This window comes from Diprion similis, chromosome 2 (assembly GCF_021155765.1).
Source record: "Diprion similis isolate iyDipSimi1 chromosome 2, iyDipSimi1.1, whole genome shotgun sequence".
In the NCBI taxonomy this organism is placed as follows: Eukaryota; Metazoa; Arthropoda; class Insecta; order Hymenoptera; family Diprionidae; genus Diprion; species Diprion similis.
Window position 1 is genome coordinate 18,244,554 of NC_060106.1, and position 19,917 is coordinate 18,264,470.

The 19,917-nt window shown below is 41.1% G+C and overlaps 4 protein-coding genes across 4 annotated transcripts; all 4 read right to left on the minus strand.

Annotated features, from left to right (window-relative positions):
- Nucleotides 1-570: 570 nt before the first annotated feature.
- Nucleotides 571-4,250, minus strand: LOC124416230 (endocuticle structural glycoprotein SgAbd-2-like). Its single transcript, XM_046897157.1, has 4 exons — nucleotides 4,095-4,250; nucleotides 2,012-2,181; nucleotides 1,606-1,870; nucleotides 571-900 (listed from the first exon to the last, which is right to left on the minus strand). The coding sequence occupies exons 1-4, from the start codon at nucleotides 4,104-4,106 to the stop codon at nucleotides 799-801; spliced, it is 549 nt and encodes a 182-aa protein (XP_046753113.1). The 5' UTR covers nucleotides 4,107-4,250; the 3' UTR covers nucleotides 571-798.
- Nucleotides 4,251-5,724: 1,474 nt separating this feature from the next.
- Nucleotides 5,725-9,521, minus strand: LOC124416232. The gene is made up of 12 exons (XM_046897159.1): nucleotides 9,339-9,521; nucleotides 9,113-9,164; nucleotides 8,923-8,982; nucleotides 8,805-8,849; nucleotides 8,557-8,706; nucleotides 8,290-8,479; nucleotides 8,040-8,194; nucleotides 7,367-7,687; nucleotides 7,048-7,240; nucleotides 6,721-6,961; nucleotides 6,113-6,186; nucleotides 5,725-5,842 (listed from the first exon to the last, which is right to left on the minus strand). The coding sequence occupies exons 1-12, from the start codon at nucleotides 9,359-9,361 to the stop codon at nucleotides 5,820-5,822; spliced, it is 1,527 nt and encodes a 508-aa protein (XP_046753115.1). The 5' UTR covers nucleotides 9,362-9,521; the 3' UTR covers nucleotides 5,725-5,819.
- A 301-nt stretch (nucleotides 9,522-9,822) lies between these two features.
- Nucleotides 9,823-15,672, minus strand: LOC124413846 (folliculin-interacting protein 1). The gene is made up of 12 exons (XM_046894634.1): nucleotides 15,438-15,672; nucleotides 14,915-15,113; nucleotides 14,594-14,683; nucleotides 14,100-14,179; nucleotides 13,917-14,002; nucleotides 13,672-13,800; nucleotides 13,257-13,491; nucleotides 12,782-13,096; nucleotides 12,603-12,687; nucleotides 11,042-12,378; nucleotides 10,495-10,960; nucleotides 9,823-10,356 (listed from the first exon to the last, which is right to left on the minus strand). Exons 1-12 carry the CDS (start codon nucleotides 15,533-15,535, stop codon nucleotides 10,144-10,146), a joined length of 3,333 nt encoding a protein of 1,110 aa, XP_046750590.1. The 5' UTR covers nucleotides 15,536-15,672; the 3' UTR covers nucleotides 9,823-10,143.
- Nucleotides 15,586-19,075, minus strand: LOC124416290 (dnaJ homolog subfamily B member 13-like). Its single transcript, XM_046897220.1, has 8 exons — nucleotides 19,008-19,075; nucleotides 18,462-18,683; nucleotides 18,216-18,360; nucleotides 17,690-17,867; nucleotides 17,286-17,457; nucleotides 16,429-16,728; nucleotides 16,194-16,231; nucleotides 15,586-15,773 (listed from the first exon to the last, which is right to left on the minus strand). The coding sequence occupies exons 1-8, from the start codon at nucleotides 19,073-19,075 to the stop codon at nucleotides 15,586-15,588; spliced, it is 1,311 nt and encodes a 436-aa protein (XP_046753176.1).
- Between the last annotated feature and the right edge of the window lie 842 nt (nucleotides 19,076-19,917).

A 19,917-nucleotide genomic window follows, 5' to 3' on the forward strand; every position in this document is an offset into this window, starting at 1 on the left:
ATAACTACGTGTTATACCTCGGTATTTTCCCATTACCTCACACTCCTGACGATTTTCTTCTCGTTCGCTTATATTCGTAAGCATTGTTCATAGAATCCTAATGTGGAGTCATCACGGTATGTCGTGCACTAACAATAAGTCAATAACAAAACGTACGTGTAGCGTGAACGCTGTTTAACTCACAAATTTGCATAACTCGTTGATTCAGAGACTAGGATTGTTCACGTGACCTCCGTTCAATCAGCCTATACTCGTAAATCCACGTAACAATACTTATGAATGGCGAGTATGATCTAGTTATAAATCATGTCAAGTGCTAATTCAATCGCTACGCGACGAACCGATTACGTTCAACCGCAAAACCAGCGACGAAGTAAATTTTTGTAAATGTATTCAGAAGAGCAAAACGAATTGTTTCGTAACCGTTTGGTTTTTATTTTCTTGCCAATATTTTTCACTCATCACCGCACTTTGTTTCAACAAGAAAAAACAACCAAACAAATAAGGTAAGGCTTACAACGCGTAACGAAGACAATTTAATTACTATAAATTTTTATTTGTTTTTTTTTATTTATTATCAGGGATAACTTGGATGCATACAACATATTGAATCACTCCTATTCATACAAGTATATTTATTCGGATAACTGTAAGAAAATCAATATTCTTATATCCTCGAAAAATAGTGCAACAACGTCGAATATGTTATATGCTTCTAGGGATTTAGTGCACGATAAAAGGGACAAGAGGAAGGCTAAGGAAGGTGCAAAGGATAGGAAGGATTACAGGCGATGAGGATTACTGCCGCTGGTAGATTCTGTCCTTCTCGTCTCTTCTCTCAGTGGGTTGAACCAAAGACTGCTGTCCCGGTGATGAAGAGGCTTTACGCTTGTCTTCCTCCTGAAAAAAACCATGCTAGAAATTATACGGGGAAAACGAAGGATCGATGTTCCCTAGTAATCCATTCAATCTTTAAGGCTTTTTAGGGGGAAATTAACGAACGATATTCCGCGAGAAGTTAGTCTCTTGGATTAAAAATTCGTGCTTAATCGCAAATTTAATTTTTCGGAGCGACAGGACCGTCGCACACGAGCGACGGCGTTCGACTACCAATTTACCGCTACTACTAGCAATGCTGGTCAAAAACTTGAACGGCCGCTCGTTAGGGGCGCGCAGAGCAGTGAAACGAGTTGTAAATTGTCAGACGCTTGTGGCTGATTATCACCGGCAACTACTACTGACGCAAGTCATCCAGATTGCCATCCGTCAGGCGGAACGCGTATCAATTTGTCTGACGCCCCGCAATATTCATCATTCCTCGTTATCGTTACCCGAGGGACCTTCCACCGATGGACGATGCGGAGAATCAGCCCATTTTGAAATTTGATCAACAAACGCGGTGATTCTTTCTCACTACTGAGAGAAAAAACAAACTATTTCGCTCCAAGAAATTGTTTCCTTTTTTTAGATTAGTTGTAGAAAAATGTAGTGCATGTATCTAGCATACCTCTTCCAAAAATTATGTGATAGGCTTTTTATACTCTCAGTAGTTATGTTATCTAAAATGCGGGGGATAAAATAACTAGTTTTTCCATCAAGTTTTACCTCCTGCTGACGGATTCCTTCGTAGATGAGTTCCAGGCCCTTCTGGATCTCCTCGCTGACTGGGGGTGGGGTGGGGAGGTGATCACCGAAAACTTGGAATCCATTCTCATTCGCGATGTAACGGGTGGTAATCACGGTACCGTCGGGAGATTGGTACGAGTACTGACCTTCCTGGACCAGAGATGGAACTGACTCACCGTCGTTTCCTTGGAGCGTCTTGATGTATCCGCTTTCCTCGGCGATGATGTTGTTTCCAGTCTCGTAGCTGATTGCACAAATATCGAGCAGATTAATCAATTCCAATGCTTTTCATTCAATCGTAATAAAAAAAATAATAATAATAATGATGATAAATGGTTCCTCGAGAGATACTCATTTCCAACTCTACTTCGAAAAATCGAATTACTTGGTCTTGTAGGTGCCGTCGACATCCTGTTGCTTGTTCCATTGGATGATGGGGATCTGCGTCGAGGTAATTCGCCTGTCATCAACGATCTGTTCTCTGCTTCGAGTGTCCTCGGAATAAGCCTCACGCTGTGGTCTCGCCGACGCGACAGCCAATAACATTGCCAGAGCCTGTAATATGAATATAAAAAAACACAATATGAAAGACAGGACTTTGATAATGTTCAAGTAACACAAGTAAAAAACTTTCATTCGGTTAGTTCGTTCAGCTCCCATCTATAAACCCATCGATCGATCAGTATATCAGATTCCTTTTCTCCCTGATTCTGTTTTTTTTTACTTCGCTTGATTTAATTAAGTCTGTGACCAATGTCCGTATAATCGGCGAAATTTGCATATCGTCATCGCTTCTGTAACTCTAGATCCAAAATTAGAAAACGATTAACCACCCGGTTATTACGGCTAGGTTTTTACCTCGGCAAAATTAGTAATCCAATATTATTTCTCGTATTCACTTTCAGTCACTACGGCTGTTATAGTATACGTACAAATATATAGTACAGTAGATCGTAAAATTAAATCACTATCTAGTATTCACTAGCATACAGGCTACGTCATTCGTGGGTGCGACTTTGTACGAACGTGGATCAATGAATGCAAAGATCTATGTAATGTAATCTATTCACCTCTATTAATATCGATGTACGCGAGTAGCGTACCTTATTAATAAAAGAGCAATTCAAAGCAGCATCTATTTAAGTTCATTATGTACACCAATTCTATTTCCGTAATTATTAATTCCAGATTTTAATTAGTGAAACTCATGCAGGAGCCGCTGAGAGTCGATGTGCCGCGAACAAAGCCGCGAAAAGTTCTCGTGCCCTCCTTCATCTTTCCAATCTAAAAACCGCGGAATGTAAGGAGCGGGTGGAAACGAAGGACTGCAAAGGAATCACGCAATCGTCAACGTTACGTACACGCGATGATGATCCCTTCCCGTCTTCTAGTTAGCCAGTGAAGAACGTAGACGGCAGATGAGTGAAAGTGTGGTCTAAATGTCAGCTACGGTCATTTAACTCCTGACCCATCGCATCGCATAGCATCGCATCTCTTGCTTTAAGAGTATTACCGCATCTGCAATGCTAATATTAGCTCGACTAGAAATCTCTTCCACCCACCCACTTCGCTAATAGTTTTCGTAACACGGTCTCGCTTATTGGAAAGAAAGTTCTCGACGAGATGAGACCGATGCTGTGAGAATTCCAGGCGGGGCTTATTGCTCAATAAAGACCAATCGAAACCGATTCAAAGTGAAAACAAGATCGATCTTCTGCTATTTTGAATTTCTTTTTTCTTTTTACACATTCTTGATATGCAGAATTTTGCAACTTGTATTTCAAATTCCTTCATAAAAAAAATGAACCTTTTTAAGCAGAAGGCGGTTTTTTTATGTGCGATGTGTTACTTTTTATATTCTAAGGATTTGTCCTGTCATTTCTACGCTCGCTTGCAAGCCTGGACAGAATTATCTTCAAATTGGGCTTTCTTGGGCTAATTTGGGCGGATCGCGAATAATTATTTAGGAAACCTCTAACAGAAACTATACCGGAAATGATATTACTCTGAGAGCTATCTTAAAAATTGTGCTTTTGTTGTTTCATCTTATCAATAGTGATTAGTGCTATGAATTTAGCAAATTTTAGTCAATCGGTATTATCTGAAGTAAAAGTAAATACGGAAATAGTGGCGATTTAAAGTTTGATCCTTGGCGTAAGAGCTCAATGAAAACTCGAGCACAGGCGAACAATGACAACGCTCATGATATCATTCTGCTTGAAATTTGTGGAAGAAATTAATTAATGATCTATAATCAGTTTAATCAAGTGCAGAGAACGAGAGTCGATGGAATATCAGTGAACGATATTCTAACTTCGAGGAATCGTCTCTCCTTTGTGGAATTTATGAATTAATGTTAGCGTTGCAGTTTGTCAGTGATCCAAGAAATCTTTCGGCTTATACCGATCGTTGAACGTTGAACTAACTCGAGTGAAAAATAATCAAGAAACAGGGTATAAGCTACTCACCAGAAGCTTCATCGTGGTTCAGTCGGAGTTCGGCAAATTACAAATGTAATGAGTATATTAAAGGCGAGCGGTTATTGTGATTACACCAAACTGTGATCTCAGAAGTGTAAGGAATCTCCTTTATATAGCAGCTCTCACTTTACCCCTTCTCGGGAAGAACCATCTCGTCGCTGGGCACCCATGCACACACCTATATAACGAAGAATCCCCAGTGTTCGAAATTCGGGCTCCTTCACCGGTAGGCCGAAGTATTACAAATTTATTGCATTGCGTTGCGTTTCGTCGCCGTAGGATCGTAAAAAGACGAAAGGACTCCTTGCCGTCGCCCTCCGTTTCGCCTCGCCCATCGCACGCGAGAAGAAACGACGTTCGATCTCGTAACTGTATCATCTCACTTTCGACCAGTTTGGCACAGGAATTTCAAAGGTCGCGGTTGATCGAACTTTTTTCGTCTCTCGGCTATTCCGTGCAATCACTATCGCCGATCTTCTGCGAAGGCTTAGCACCGTTTGGTGGATCGTTTTTCAAACTTTCAGAACACTTCCGGGGTTTCCGATTATAATGAGATCCACGCCTCGAGTTTGCGGATCCATTACATGACGCCTAATTTACGCCCAATTTGCAACATATATCGCGTCATTTGTTTTGCAATAGAAAGCCGTTCTCTTCGACGAATTTCATTAACCGTATAAAGTTCGTGATACATTAACGGAACAATACAGTCTTCGTAAAAGATTTTCGGCTTACTCAAGAGGGTGTAAAACGCCGCATAAACGCGCAAACAAGGCCGCCCAAGGTTCAAGATCCAAGCTCCTCATGCGCTGGACCATGGAGCTTTGTCTCGAAGAGAATTACCGCAGGCACGGAATTGCTCTGCAATTTCATTTCATTACGCAATGATAATTGCCTGAATTGCATAATGGCGAAAAATGTTCCTTCGTTTGCTTAATTTCGTATTATGTAAAAACAATACACATGTGAAACCTGTACGTGTATAGATATAAACATAAACATAAATGCAGCGATCGAGCGTGGCCTTTGTAACAATTTGATGTCATACAAAGTTCAAAGTTTACGCATATGGATGTGCACAACTATATATGTGGGTATACTATGCATTGACATGCCACATGGAATGTCACGGTGCCCCAAATTTTATCGTTAAATAGCAAACCTTGCGTTGCATCAGAAGCTTAGAGTATGTTATTCAATAAGAACGACGATTCATTCGGCTCTGCGTGATGTTCGAACGCTCGGTTTTTTATAACGAGATCGACTCCGACTGCTGCAGGAAATACGCCGTGTTCGCAGATTATTCACTTTCTGCACCGAGGCAGGCGAATCACAGAAGCCATCATCACCCTCTGGTGGACTTTCACACGGCCTCGTGAAATATCCGAAGAATTCGTAAATTATGGCTGGTCGAAGGAGAATTAGGTACGGTGAATAATTAATTTTCACCGCACGTATAAAGAGGATAATGGGACAAACGGGACTGCAGAGCGATGCACATGATCGTTTTATCGTGTGAATAAGCGTTCTATGTCTGTATATATAGGTAGACATATATATGTATCAAAGACGAGGGACTGTGTACAAAACAGAAATACGGTATCACAAAGAACGATACAAAAGGACAATAAAAACGGGAGTAAAAATATATAAAAATCATGCCAGCGTCAGATGAAATTGTGAACGTCTTCTCAGCCTGGAACCACGCGGATCCTAGTTGCAGCATTGCCCACAGGCTGAAACAAACGGAAAAGTATTGAGAAATATGTATTCGAAAATTACTACTCAACGACACGCGGGCAGCTTTTAAAATTCAAAAATCACTTTGTAGAAAATTACAAGATTATACACAATTAAAAAATTTTTTGAAAGTCCTTGCATGGTGTGCAGCGTCTAGTCGTGGAAATCAAATTCTATTTCCACCCCTTTGTTCTATTCCCTTATTTTCTCAATTTCAAAAACTGTGCATCAACTTCTTGAGTGAACGTTAATACATTTTTACTCACGTTTACACGCATTCGAGGGTGGACATGGCGGTGCGTCTTCTGGCAGAGGAACCAGAGTGCCTGGAGGAATATAGCTGGGAAAAACGAAAGGGAATCTCGGTTTCATTGATTATTATAATCATAATCAATTTTCACGTCATCGATTCGCGATTGCGTCACAAGCAGTGTAGATTTGATTTGAATGCTTCTCATAATATTCAACTGATTGATTGACGTTTTTTTCGTTCACCTTGTTCTTGAAAATACATTGAATGAGAATAATGGAAAGTGAAAGATATTGCGATCCGTTGCAGAGAATCGATGATCAAGGTCTTACGTATGCAGCACATTTAAAACATCGTGCAGACCGTTCAGAGATCGTGACACGAAAGTAGGTGCATCTCATGATAATAACTCAAACCAAGGCGCAGGTATAATATAAATCTTGCCAAGATCACAGCTCGTAAAATGCCAATCCATCTGACCATTCTACATCACGTTTGAATAACGTTAAACGAACCACGAGAAAAATGGATAAATAAATAATCCATCCAATTCTGTTGGTAAGTAAATTGAAGAAGAAAACGTAAAAGAAACCAAGCGTATGAAAAAAGGACGCGATGTCACACCTCAGATTGTATGTCGTGTAATCGGTCATTGGGGTCGTTGGAGGATGATAACCGGGCTTCGCACCCCAAGGCTTCTCGACCTTATCGGCGACTTCGACGGGCTGATAACTCAGCTTCATCGTGGTTTCTCCCTCCATGGGAACATCGGACCGCCAATACCTTCTCTCAGGCGCGTACGATTTAATAGGAACAAGGGACTTCTCGTTTATCGGCATGTACGATAGTCGGTGTGTCGTGCAACCTGAAATCGATGGATTGGACACATTCGAAACATTTTCCACCTCGACCACTGCTCTCCAAATGCAAAGGAGTTACTAAAAAGCTCACATTCCAACGGCAACGGGGAAAACTCGAGGTTGTCAACCGGTCTGAACTTGTCTCCATCACCCTGGGCACACTTCCAGGTGTAGTCGTGCTTCTGGGTTGTCACTTCCTGCATCGGTCCTCTTCCGAGCAGCTGTCTCGTGCAGGGAGTTATCGGCTTTTCCGGTTTCACGCACCAGTTTCCAAGATAACTTAACTGCGTGTAACGTGAAAATGGTGATAAGTTCAAACGCAGAGAAAAATCCAGATCTTGCTGGCATGGATTTTCTTTCGCAACAAGTATATTGTGCGATCCAGTGGTCGCAAAATTGCAGATAATTACCCGATTTGTAGTGTCGTGGGAAAGAGGACAATTGGGCAGCGTGATGTTCTCCGACTGTCGTATCGGCTCCCTTTTCGCATCGGCTTCACATCCGAAATAGCTTAGCCTGTAAGTTGTGTTGTCGTCGAAACAGCATTTCGCATTTAAGATATTCTCTGTGTCGGGCATCGAGAACGGCTTCCTCGGCTTTGCGTCACAGTTTGGCCAGTAGCTCAACTTGTAGGTCGTGCAACCGTCCATTGGATTAACCGGAGGATGATACTCTCCTTTTTTAGCCCAAGGATATTCCTCCTGGATTAAAGAGAAGCATATCGTGATGAGCTTTACAGGAATTGAACATCTAACTCATACTAATCCAATAAGTTGGCATTGGTAAACTAATATCAGAAACATTCATGCATAGAATACTATTCAGGAGTGTGTGTTAAGCTTCTACAAGAGTTTTTATAAACAGAACAATTCTACTTTACAGTTTTGATGATCAATATTTTGAACGGACGTTCCATCGAGATCGATTGAACTTCGCATTGTTCCTCTAAAATTCAACATCGAGAGAGAAAGGAGCAGAGAACCACGAACCAGAGTATCGTTTACATTGATAATTATACCATCTCGCATAGCAAAAATATGCCTGTAATTCAAGTTTAATTAATTTTTAAAAAACAAGGATCACCTTGGGTGGTGCAACTGTGGGCCAATAACTGAGTCTATAGGTTGTGCATCCGTCCATGGGTACGTCAGACTTTGAGTACTCTCTAATGGGGGCGTACGACTTGATTGGTGTCAAGCAATTGTAGTTGTAGTAGCTCATTCGGTACGTAGTGTCGTCTAGTATAAGTGAAAACGATTATTAGACCATGATAAAACGACTAAAAAGTAGTTTCGGGATCGGAAATCATTGTCAAAATTCGAAGGATCCGTACCGGACATCGTAGCGCAGGGGGAGTAGATGTTTGACTTATGTTTAAACGATTCGGTACGCGGAATCAACTTCCATGTGTAGTCGTGCTTCTGGGTTGTAACATCCTGCATCGGACCTCTGCCAAGCAATTGCCGTTGGCAGGGCGTTATCGGGACTTCCGGTTTGACGCACCAATTCCCCGGATAGCTCAACTGCGGCGGTTTATTACTAAATATTATTCATCGGGCCATCAATCGGCACCCTTAGGTGCCTGATTAGGGGTAAATACCCGGTGCGTTGTGTCGTCGGACAATTCGCCCCCTCCAACAGTCAAGTTATCCTGAGGGTGAAATGGCTCGACAGGGGAATTTGGACCCTCCCAATACGAAAGACGATACGTCGTGTTATCCTCCATGGGGACATCCGGCTTGTAGTAATACTAGGATGAGAGAGAACGGCAGTTGTCAGTGAAAATATTCGAATCTCTACTCCTACTATTACCCGAAGTGATCATCAGGTAGTTCAAATCGAACTCACCCTCATGGGGGCGAAGGACTTAGTTTTCTCCGGTTGAACATATTTCTGAAAACGATTGACGAATAAGGTTTAATACGGTGGGAAAAAGTAGCAAACTCTATTTGAAGTTTGAACTCACGAGACACTTTGGTTGCGGTGTACAGCAGCAACAGCAAGTGCAACATTCGTCATGACCAAGCTGTTATAAATAAGCAGGAAATTTAATTCTACATCTTTGAATCCAGTTTCGTATTTATGTTTGTCGCTGAGGCCGTTTGTGAGTATCGACGTGTGATATAAGCGGAACAATTAGGATCGGACGTACTAACCCGAATTTTGTTCTTCACTTCTATGATGGATTGTGGTGGCTGGACGGAAGTCCTGTGAGGATTGAACAATAAAGTTGTATCGAATTAAATCACGAGCAGGATAATAAATTAGAATGATTGAACCGTAGTTTTTATAAAAAATTATCTACTGCCACGAAGGATTGAACACAGAAGTTTGAATTTTTAAATCAGTCGGCTAACTCGAGTCAATATTGAAGTAGCTTACGGTTCAGCTGGACAGATCAGCATGGTTCCAGTAAGAATTAAGCAGTAGAACGTAAAATGCTGAAATTTTAAAACGCAATAAAAAGGAAAAAGGCCCAGACAATTCCTAGAATTTCACGACATGGAAACGTTCTGACAAGAAAATTGAACTTCGCCGAAAACAAAAATAAATGAAAGCAATATGGCGCAATCAATATTTATTCCAAATATCACTGAATAGAACGTATTTGAATATATTGTATATCCTTCGAGAATATACGATCTTCACCGTGAAAATATAATTTCGTTTAATTCTAGAGAACTGACATAGTGAGAAATAGTACGGCAATTCAGTTACACATAATTTATCTATAAAACTGTGTAGACCCGAAAAAAAAAACTTGAAATTTTTTTTATTACTTGCGGTTAAAATAACGTTGACGAATAGCTAGAAAAAAAATACAATTCTTTATTCTATACTAAATAATAATATAACAATATGTGTATGTATGTATAACAATATAGGTATTTGTGTATATGTAATATGTGTACCTAGGTATATCATACATTACGTTGCGATTAAGAAAAAAAAACCTAATATATAACTATTTTCGTATCACTTATATGGTGCGCTTATGGTAGTACTAGTTATTACATTTTTTATTTCTTATTATTTTTTTCATAATCTGCTTGCGAGTATTTGGTTCTTGAATTATTTCTAAAATGTACAGAATTATTATGCAAAAATGGAAGGGTGATGATAGCATAGAGATGCATAATATAAGGGCGCAACATGGCGCCAGGAACGACGATGCCTTATCATATAACTAGGCTAAGCTAAGCCCAAATCTTCGTGCAATTATTGGCGAATGAGTCGCGGCTACAGCTAAAAGTACAGGTATATCAGCTGCGTCGAGATCAAGAGCATCCGTTAGGGAGTCGACGCTGACGTCTTCCAACTCTGCGCCGATCAGCATCTGTGCCAGAGCTTCACTCCGCAACCACATCTCCCGCAGCTTCCCCTCCAGAACTCGGACACACTGAGAATAAAAACATTCCGCTTGATCAATCGAGCAGTCTCCACGTCTTATGAAATTGTGGTTTTTTGAATGAGACAGTATGGAAAACCGCCGATTTTTAGCGTTTGAGGTTTAATAATAAAAAAAGAAAAAGCTCACGTGAATGGGCGAGTGATATTTCCGCCAAACGTAGGCAAACGCCTCAAGCATGTTAGCAACAAGTCGAGACATTCCAACGGGAAGCGGAGCTTTCAGGGGAGACGTGTTGTTCGACAGGACGCCCACTTGCCAGCTGTCGACATCGGCAATGATGCAGAGCGCCTCGGAAATAGGCTGATCGACTACAGGTGAATGGAAAGCGGCCTCGACTTCGTCCCTAACGCAGCCCAGCCACTCGTCTTCACTCTCTCCATCGAGTTCGTCATCGACGATTTTCTTCTTTCGTTTCTTTCTTTTTCTTTTCGACAGTCCCTGAACTACGAGACCCCAGGTATACCCACCGGTGTTGCAGGGGTCGGTGTCCTTGACAACGCTTATACTACGAACTTCCCCGAACTTTAAAGAACTAGCCAGTCCTGCTTGTTGATCAGGGTCCTCGTCACTTTTAAGTAGAAATCTTTTTGATCTGTCGTTTAATAGAGAACGTGATGAGAAAACTAGATAGTATATGCCAAGCAAAGGTCAAAGATTTTCACCGCATACTCACCTCGGCATAGGAAGTTCGACAACTCCGTTTTCCTCCATTAAATACTCCAAACTGTTGCGCCGATTGATTTTAGCTCCACGATTATCAATGGAACTTGCAGTGTTACACGTGCGAAGTACCTCGGTAGCGTTGGTGGGTGTTTCGAGCAGTAAACTGTTGCCTTCGTAGGTATGCGAGGGTGCGAAGCTTGCACCAAAACAATTCAGGCAATGCCCCATAGTCCTTTCTTTGGTAGAAGTGCTGCCGGTGTTTTTTATACTTTTTGACGACTCAGGGAAGTTTCTTTGAATAATTTTTCTCAGGACATCTTCAGGGAGCTGCGCAGAGGTACTCGGCACTCTGGAGAATGCGCATTGGCAGTAGCATTTTTGTTGTGAACCAAGCTTAGACTCAAGAGCTTTTTCCTCGCCGCCAAGTACGAAACGAACGTTTTCTTCCTTCCCAAAATTTCCCTGATTAATACTCGTCAGAGAGGAGTCAACATCATCGGTATCATCTGAAGACAATTTACTTGCGTCAAAGTCGTTCCCTCCATATCTTTTCAATGACTCCAGCTTGGTATCAACATATGCAGCCTCTAAATCTCTGTCACTCATTTTACTCTCTAACTCTAAAAGCTGTGTACTGCGCTGCAAATATTCTCGTCGCTTATCTCGTTCCAGAGGTGGAGTTTCACTTACAACTATTTTCACAGAATTTGAATTTTGATCCTTCTCCATAGAGTGGGGAAACGCACTCAATTTTTGACATTCATCGTCGTCAAATGACTTGTACTTGACGTAAGAGTTATTATCTGTTTTTACCGAGTCCGTGGTGAGGGCATCGAGATTTTGTAGCATTGTTTCACTTCTCTTTAACTGTAATGCTTTTCCCTCTAAGTTTTGATTCAGGCACAAAGTGCGGGAGACAATCGGGCTAGCACAATTATCAGCTGGGAAATCGATTCGCCGTTTAGAAGTTTTCCACTGAAGAGAAGAAGCCGCGTTCATTTGACAAGATGAAAGCACTGGCTCTGTACTGGCACTTGTATTCTTGGTCGTAGAGCCAGGCTTAACTTTGTATGAAAGAGTACCCTTAGCTTCTAGTTTTTTTAACAAATCAACCGCCTCTTGTAACTCTCGCTGAGGTGAACATCTCCGCTCTCGTCTCCGCTCAATATTCCCACTGCGTATGAAGTAGGACAAAAATGACAACACTGTATTTATTAAGTCTGTCTTATCTGTCTCACCAACGATCACCGTATGGGCAACTCTTAGGGGTGTACCCAGAGCCCCATACAAATCGCAGAGTTGGGCCCAGAGTGGATTGCACGGATAACGCTTGGCCAACGTTTCTACCTGTAACCCATAATAATATTTACAACAACAATAATGTGGATAGATGGTGAGATAGATAGCAATGAGCTCAAATCTATGTGGCATAACAAGCGCTAAATTCAGGACTCTCACTTAGCCAGTTAGTGGAAGAGGTGAAAGATATAAATTGTTTAGTACGAAACCTGAACTGTGCAAGTATGAGGCTTGAAAGGCACATGTATTCGTCAAATATAATTATAATTTACCAGTTTACGATCGCCAGAGGATAACACGGTATGTACCCAACCTAAGTGGTGCGTCAGCACAGCAGTGACTAGGGTGCTGAGGAAACTGAAAAACATAAATTGCTGGTAGTTCGTATACGTGAAAAATATCTGAAACCAACACTGACAAAACTCACAATAATATGGATTCCAATACTCACAAATTTGTCGACTTAGTATCGACATCATCGAATAATCGGCACATTAATTGAAGACTGCGCTGCAAAGTATGAACTTTCAATTCTCCAGCTGTGTTTGGAGTCAGCAGAACCTTATGCCACAGTAACGGAGTAGGCAAAGTTGTCGTATTCATAAACAGTCGCAGCAGCCATAATGTGCAGTGTGTCGATGCTCGATGCATCCGCGCCACTAGCCCTTTGCCCTTATTTTGACCACCTCTACGGCATGACCGTCGTAACCGGTCTAACATCCCCTCGAGCAGAGCACCATGTTCTAACAGACGAGCCTCCATGCTCCTGTTAACAATTAGTCAATACAGCTTTATTGCAACTAAAATCAGAATAAAGTCTTAGAATAAACTAGCGATGAAAGAAAAAATCGCGTATTCGTTACCTTTTCTCTCCCTCGCAATAGGAGTAATTAATAGCAAAGAAATATCCCATAAAAAATACTAACCGTTCATGACCTTGCGTCAGTTCAACTAAAACTGCTAAGCCGATTCTAGTTCTGTGCCGGCGATTCCGACTATCAGAATTATCATGTGAGCTATCAAATGGACAGTATTGTAGCCCAAACAAGTCTTCAGATTCTGATCGGCTCAGTGATGTTGAAATAGCTCGAAGCCACCTTCGTCGAAGACTAGATAAACTGCCAACACCTGATGAGCCGCTACTTTCCAACGACTGCGAGCCTGAATAATTTAGGTAAACATTAAACAAGAAGAATCTCTAGACAGTCTTGGCTTTCTTAAAAGTTAAGTAACGCCACAGTTTATGTTTCGATTATGAGATAGAAAAAGAATTGTAATAAAAAGTCAACAATTAACAGATGGTAGAATATGATTTAGATGAATTTAAGTGTTCAAACTTACTACCACCAGCTGGTGGTGCAGCTGAAATATCGATATCCCAACTACTGCCAGTGCTGGAACTGGTGGAATTTTTTCTCAACTCTGGACTAAGCTGATTTCCATATGAATTCAATAGGTTCGACTGAGATACTGAAACACGATTTTTAGATAGATGACAGCCATTCAGGTCAGTGCACAGTTTGGCCCTATTTCAAGGCATATTCAAGGGAGGGTTTCTATTTGAATACCAGAATTCAATAACTCACCAACACTTAACATACTTGAACTACCATTGCTACAATTAGCATCAATACTCATGGAATTGCCCAAAGTCTCACCAGAGTGCCTTTCACTGGAAGAGAATTACTGGTTTAGGCTTAAATTCGTTGAGAAAATTGGAAAGGTTTAGACCTTGAATACATACACCCTTATGGAGTTTGTTAACTTACTTCTGTTTGCAGGAGGTGTGCTCCGGTGCAGGAAAAATCTTGGCACACATGATTCGTCGAGGGGAATTCATAGCATGAATCTGTAATAAATGATACGAATATGGTAGACCAGAAAACAAAGCCCACTTTTTCGGTTAAGTAAACAATTCAAGTACGATGCCATATGTGTACATAAATAAGAAGCTAATATTCCAAACAGTCTGTACAATTCTATTGAAAATGCTGTGCACATATAGGCTCAGCTGTGCTTATTGAAAACTGTGTAACTGAAAACTTGCGAATACTTTTTTGACTACTATTGACATTTTAGAACTATTGAATGATATGACTCATATCATATGAGTAAAGAATTTTCATTCTACAGTTCTGTTTATGTTCCAATTCATGAACTTCGTTTCTTGGTTCATTTATGCTAGCACGAACGTTAACCGCTTAAGATGAATTGACAAAGCCAATTTCTAGCTTGTCAGAAAAAAAAAGTTTCAAATCTTCACCTTGAAAGAAGGTCCTCTGTAAGTCATGGCAACAGAACCAAATACCATTTCTTTCAGGGATCCCACATCGTCACACTCCACCTTCTTGTACTAAAAAAACACATTACGAAATATGTTATTCTCTGAGGAAATTTATTTTAACGATCGAATGTCCAGTAAAACAGAGATCTAAACGATATTCATCAATCGTGGACTATATTTATAACTATCGATATCATAAACAAGGATTCGTTTAACTTGGTTGAATCTTGCAACTATTTTGTAATTAGTTATCACAGGTTCAACAATAAATGAAACTTTATTACCAGGAAATATATTTACCTCGTAAACGAACTCATCGTCAATCTCTACGTAGATATCGTCTTTTTCTGTAACGAAATTCTTTGAAACTCCACATCGAAACTTAGCAGGAATTTTCTCGACGGATATCGAATCGAATAAAAGTTTCTGCTCGCCCCTGCGCTCACAGTCTCGAAATAATAATACTCTAATTTGGTCCTTTTGAAAGTATACAGATTTCCTGCAACAACGTAAACAATAAATATTATCAGTGTGAATAAAGTCAATCTCAAATACCTCAGACTTAATGTTAAGCAGCAGATGAATTAACGAAACATTCCAAGACAATATCGTCCGTTGTTTGATGAAGGTTAGGAGCGCGAGAAAAGTTCGTGCATGACAATTGGCGAAAACGCGATTCAGTGTAATATCCACTGTTCATAAATAAATAAATTGACATAGCGATAATTGAGCGCAGCAAACGTGAGGTGACATGCGATGGTCGATATTCAAGTATGAAAGCATTGACAGGCAGGAATGAATGAATGAATGACGTGATTCTCACCTATCGCTGGCCCCGTTACTTTTATTCGCTGGTACAAAATTATCAGCGTATTTATTAGACTCGTTTCTAGCTGAGAACAAATTCTTGAACAAAGGCATTATAGACTAAACTACGACTAGAGTTCCCACATTGTTCGAAAAATTCTAATTCACGTCTTATCGTCGTCGTCACATGAAAAACTGCACCATACATATTCGCGAGATCTTGAGCCAACTGTAAATAAAGTCACGTGCTGAACAGTCATGTGATTGTGTGTTAGATAATTTGCTGCGTGAGTAACCATCTTCAGATAACTTGTGACGTTATCTTGTTGTGACGTTGGACTCGTAACGACATCTGGCGGCATATTTGAAAACTAACCCTCATCGATTTGGTTAATCAATGCCAGATGGCGGCAGTTTTGCATATCGAATCTTTCAACTCATGAGTTTCATTCGAATTCGGTTAATTATACCTTCGAAATATCGGATCGATTGGTAGAATTGATGTTAAAAACATGAGTATTACTTAAAATATCGTTATGTAATTGTTCAAGGCCAGAATAGACATTTTATTACGGTTAGGCTAAAGTTTTATAATCCATAAATTAAACGACGTTCCGGGAACTGAGTTGAAGTCTTGCGAAGATCTCAAACTTCAAAACGACGCATTTTTATCGATCCAAAAGTTTTGAAACAAGAATAAATTCGAACAGTCAAAATTAATTTAGGAACGAAGGACAATTGAAATAAAACTTCAAATACGAAGCTCGTCTACCATTCGAAAATATGAAACCTACAATCTCCGGTATTTGCCTATGACATAAAAATAAATATTATACTCGCAAAAATGCTGATTTATTTGAATTTTTCTCCAATCGTAAACATGTTACAAAATACAAATTATCGAGATTTACAACACGAGCACCTGACTCTGCAATTTCGAGCGCAACGCGCAAACTGAGCGGCAATATGCGAGTGATTCGGATATTTTAAATAGCATCGGTGATCACGGGTTGCAGATAGCTCTGAGTTGTCGTTTCTCATCGTCATCCGACTCTCTGCGTAAGGGAATGTCCGAATCGACGTTTCTCCGGAGTTTATCGGCCAAAATAAGTCGCTGAATGTACTCCGTATCACCCTTCTCACCGCCAGCTGACGACACTCTAAATGCCTTCTTGACGTAATTCTTACTAGAATTCGGCATGTAGGCGGGAAACTCGATGTTGAATCGTATTATCAGGTCGCCCCTTTCCTTCGGGTTTTCCACCAACGGCAATCCCTCACCGATCACAACTTTTTCGTAATCTGGCCTTGTATGAATTAAAACGTCTTAACAGTCAAAGATTATTCGGCTTTCCACATCCACTGAGACACCCTTTTTCCTCGTAGTGTAATTTCATTTCAACGAAAAATATTTCAGAGATAAGATGTGGGCTTGATTTTTACCCTCATATATTATTTATTATTAGAACTGTTCACGTGTTGGGAAAAAATAGAGAAACGTGCTCCGTGAGACCTTCGGCGCGATCGAATCGATGTACATACTATTTCATGATAGATTTTTCTATAAGCAAAACAATCTCGGAGTTTTATACAAAAGGAAATGCCTCAGTTCACCTGGAAAGCTGTGAGAACCTTGAGGACGAGCGTAATTAGTTCTTGCCGATGAGATAATTAATTAGAGCCCACCGCCCCGCCCCCCGAAGCACTCTAAAAGCAGTAATTTGACGAACCATTAGACGCAGGGCTGAGGGTGCAGGAAAGAATTCTACGCAAGGAATATTGCACTCGCCAGAGGAGGAATATATGTTTATGCACCAATACCGAGGTGCTTCGTGTCGAAGAAATAAAGGTGTGGCCCGCTTACGAGACGACGGAAGTGATGGGCACCCGCAGAATCCTCTCGTCGATTGTGTTGACCGTGACGAGGAAGCCAGTTAGGGCTTCGCGGAGAAAGACATCAACGACCATGACGAGATTGGAACCATCTCTGACGAAGGTGTCGTGCGGTCGGTCCTCGGTTATGAAGATGATGTCGGCTGGGAAAGAAGTAAAAAAAAGTCGGGCAATTTCACCCGCGTTTAGGCTTCATCGAACGATGGAAATTCGGGGTGAACGAAGGGAGGGGAAGGCAGAATCGAACTGCATTGTTCTGCGGTTTAAACGGGAAACGAACCGACTGCGAAACGTTGCTGAATCGCTGATTAACCCCCTTCAACCGACCCTCGGCCACCCGGTGAGATACGTAACGAATCGATATCGCCAATCTACCGGGTATTTTCGTAGGACCTTGGTCACCCTCTTCAGGAAACAGGATCTCCGTCCCCGAGGGAAGCCCCGGTTTTATCGGGATGGTCAGAATTTTCTCCCTCGGGACCGTCGTCGACTTACTGTCCCCCGATAGGACTAATCTCTGGATCTTCATTTTCTTCACTCCTCCGAAGAATATCTGAAATACGTACATACAGTCGAACTACCGATCCGTTCGATTCGTAGGCTCTTACAGATGTTCGCTTCTTGCATTTGAATCAGGGTTCTCAAAAAAGACGGTGCACTTGGTCGAAAATCTGCTACCGCTTTGTACTTTTTTATTTTTTTTTTTGCTAGAGTCTAACGAAGACTTAGTACCTAAGTTCAAATAATTTTTCTTAGACTCTTGAAGAGTCGTCGAAGTGTAACGAAGAACGTGAAAGACATTCTACGTGCATCCTTCTTCAGCTTTGTCGTTGTATATACAAATGAAGCTACCAATCAACTACCGGCAAATGAAATAGATAATTAATAGGGGGGGAAAAACCTCATTCAAAGTAAGTAAAAGGGGTTTAATGAGCGGCTCCTCCTTGCGCTTGATTCCTCTTCCTTCGGGCAACTCGTAGAGCGGTAAAGGATTGGCGAGAACGTCAAGGAGGTCGGCGTACGGACTGGAAGTGCCGAAAAAATCCCTGGGCGCGAAAAAAAAATCAATACGGTGTACCCACGCGAAAGGGGAAGGGGGGAGGGGGAGGTTTGTATCGGCATGATGTAGAATGCGGGAAATTTTAACCTGTAGGTCCTGAGGGGATCTCCGTGGAAAACGTAAGGCTGGATGTAGTCTTGGGGGCCGGGAACCCCCCTCTTCAATCCCTCCTCGCCGTACTGATCGTAGATTGCTCTTTTGAACGGATCTGAAAGTACATCGTAAGCCTCGGCGATCAGGCTGAAGACCGCTTGAACGCCCTCGTCTCTTTGTCTTTCGGGATTATAATGAATTGCCAATCTCCGAAACCTTGATCAATAATTTTGAGGTGGTATCAAGGTGCTATAAGCGATTTCTTTGAACATCCGGATGAACGAGATATTTTTTTTCTCATGCATTTTTGTACGGGTATGTATGTAGTACGTGTGAAAAGAGAAAAAATTTACTATATACTATTCTCATAGCTTAAAATATCTTCGGCAGCTTGGAAGGTATTTTATAATTTCCGAGAAGAGGTTTAGCAGCGTTCTTGGACGAGCTTCTTTTAATTTTCAAAAACACTACTATCTTGGTTGAATGGAAAAATTTTTATTTCAATTTCAATCCCGTAAATTAATCGAAAAGCTATCTTACGCCTTTTTTATCTCTAAATCGGTGGAATTTTTCTTCAACGACAAAACGCCGTAGTAGTCTATTCCCATTTGATCACATTCGCATTTGCCGCGACAAGCCATTGCGAATAATTTAAAAACGTATATTTTTATTAATGTATATTTCCGCGATTTTTATCCCTTGTGTCACGTGGCGAAACGAAAAAGCTCAGGTCACTGAACTTGGACCTGGACCTCAGGACTTGAACAAGGACGAACGTCATTGGTCCTTGTTGCGATCTTGGATTGTTTTTCTCGGAGGCGTTAGAAGAAAACGGTGAAATTGCGAAGCTGTATCGACAGGGGGAAAAAGATTGTTTATCACAGCCATCTTTGACGGTAGCTTGAGCCGCTTGACGACGAAAATCTGACAGGGTATAAAAAAACGTTCAGATTTTTTCAACAACTGCACGCTCTCCAACAACGAAATAGTGTAATCGTATATTATAGCTGCAATATACATATACACAACGTATTCCCATTATATAATTAATAATGTCCATCACGTTGCTTTAAAACACAATTGTTAAACGCTTAGTAACAATACGCCAGAACCAAAACCGACGCTTATTCTCGCCCCGCGCATTTCTGACGGTCAAATTTCACCCCGGCGTCATGGAAAGATACGGTCTTATCACCAGCATCATGGGAAGAGGTAAGAAGAAGGCTTTCCGTTAACCCCGATTTTATCGCTCTGCCATTTTTCACCCGAGGAAAAGTGGTTGCGTGATCTGTAAAAATTGGCGAAAAAAAAAGATTGAAAATTTAATCAAATCCGCAAGGCACGTCGAGCGCGATAAAACCTCTTCGATTCACACTCTCCTTCGTCAACCAATATAATTATCCGACTTCGCAGCTGCGGGGAAAGAAAATTCACCCCCGGAAAATGGCCT

Bases quoted from the DNA above. Each gene is read 5' to 3' on its own strand.
- LOC124416230 (XM_046897157.1), bottom strand. The intron at 1,871-2,011 runs GTAATTCGATTT...TTGTGCAATCAG, and splicing joins GACGGCACCTACAAGACCAA to CTACGAGACTGGAAACAACA. The intron at 901-1,605 runs GTAAAACTTGAT...GGTTTTTTTCAG, and splicing joins AAGGAATCCGTCAGCAGGAG to GAGGAAGACAAGCGTAAAGC.
- LOC124416232 (XM_046897159.1), bottom strand. From the start codon at position 9,361: ATGCTGATCTGTCCAGCTGAACC. The intron at 8,983-9,112 runs GTTAGTACGTCC...TATTTATAACAG, and splicing joins AAGTGAAGAACAAAATTCGG to CTTGGTCATGACGAATGTTG. The intron at 8,707-8,804 runs GTGAGTTCGATT...CTCTCATCCTAG, and splicing joins AGTCCTTCGCCCCCATGAGG to TATTACTACAAGCCGGATGT.
- LOC124413846 (XM_046894634.1), bottom strand. From the start codon at position 15,535: ATGCCTTTGTTCAAGAATTTGTTCTCAGCTAGAAACGAGTCTAATAAA. The intron at 14,003-14,099 runs GTAAGTTAACAA...ATTCTCTTCCAG, and splicing joins CACACCTCCTGCAAACAGAA to TGAAAGGCACTCTGGTGAGA. The intron at 13,801-13,916 runs GTGAGTTATTGA...ATCGTGTTTCAG, and splicing joins TTCAAGTATGTTAAGTGTTG to TATCTCAGTCGAACCTATTG.
- LOC124416290 (XM_046897220.1), bottom strand. From the start codon at position 19,075: ATGGGAATAGACTACTACGGCGTTTTGTCGTTGAAGAAAAATTCCACC. The intron at 18,684-19,007 runs GTAAGATAGCTT...TTATTGATCAAG, and splicing joins GATTTAGAGATAAAAAAGGC to GTTTCGGAGATTGGCAATTC. The intron at 16,232-16,428 runs GTGATCACCGAT...TTTATGTCATAG, and splicing joins CTCAGAGCTATCTGCAACCC to GCAAATACCGGAGATTGTAG.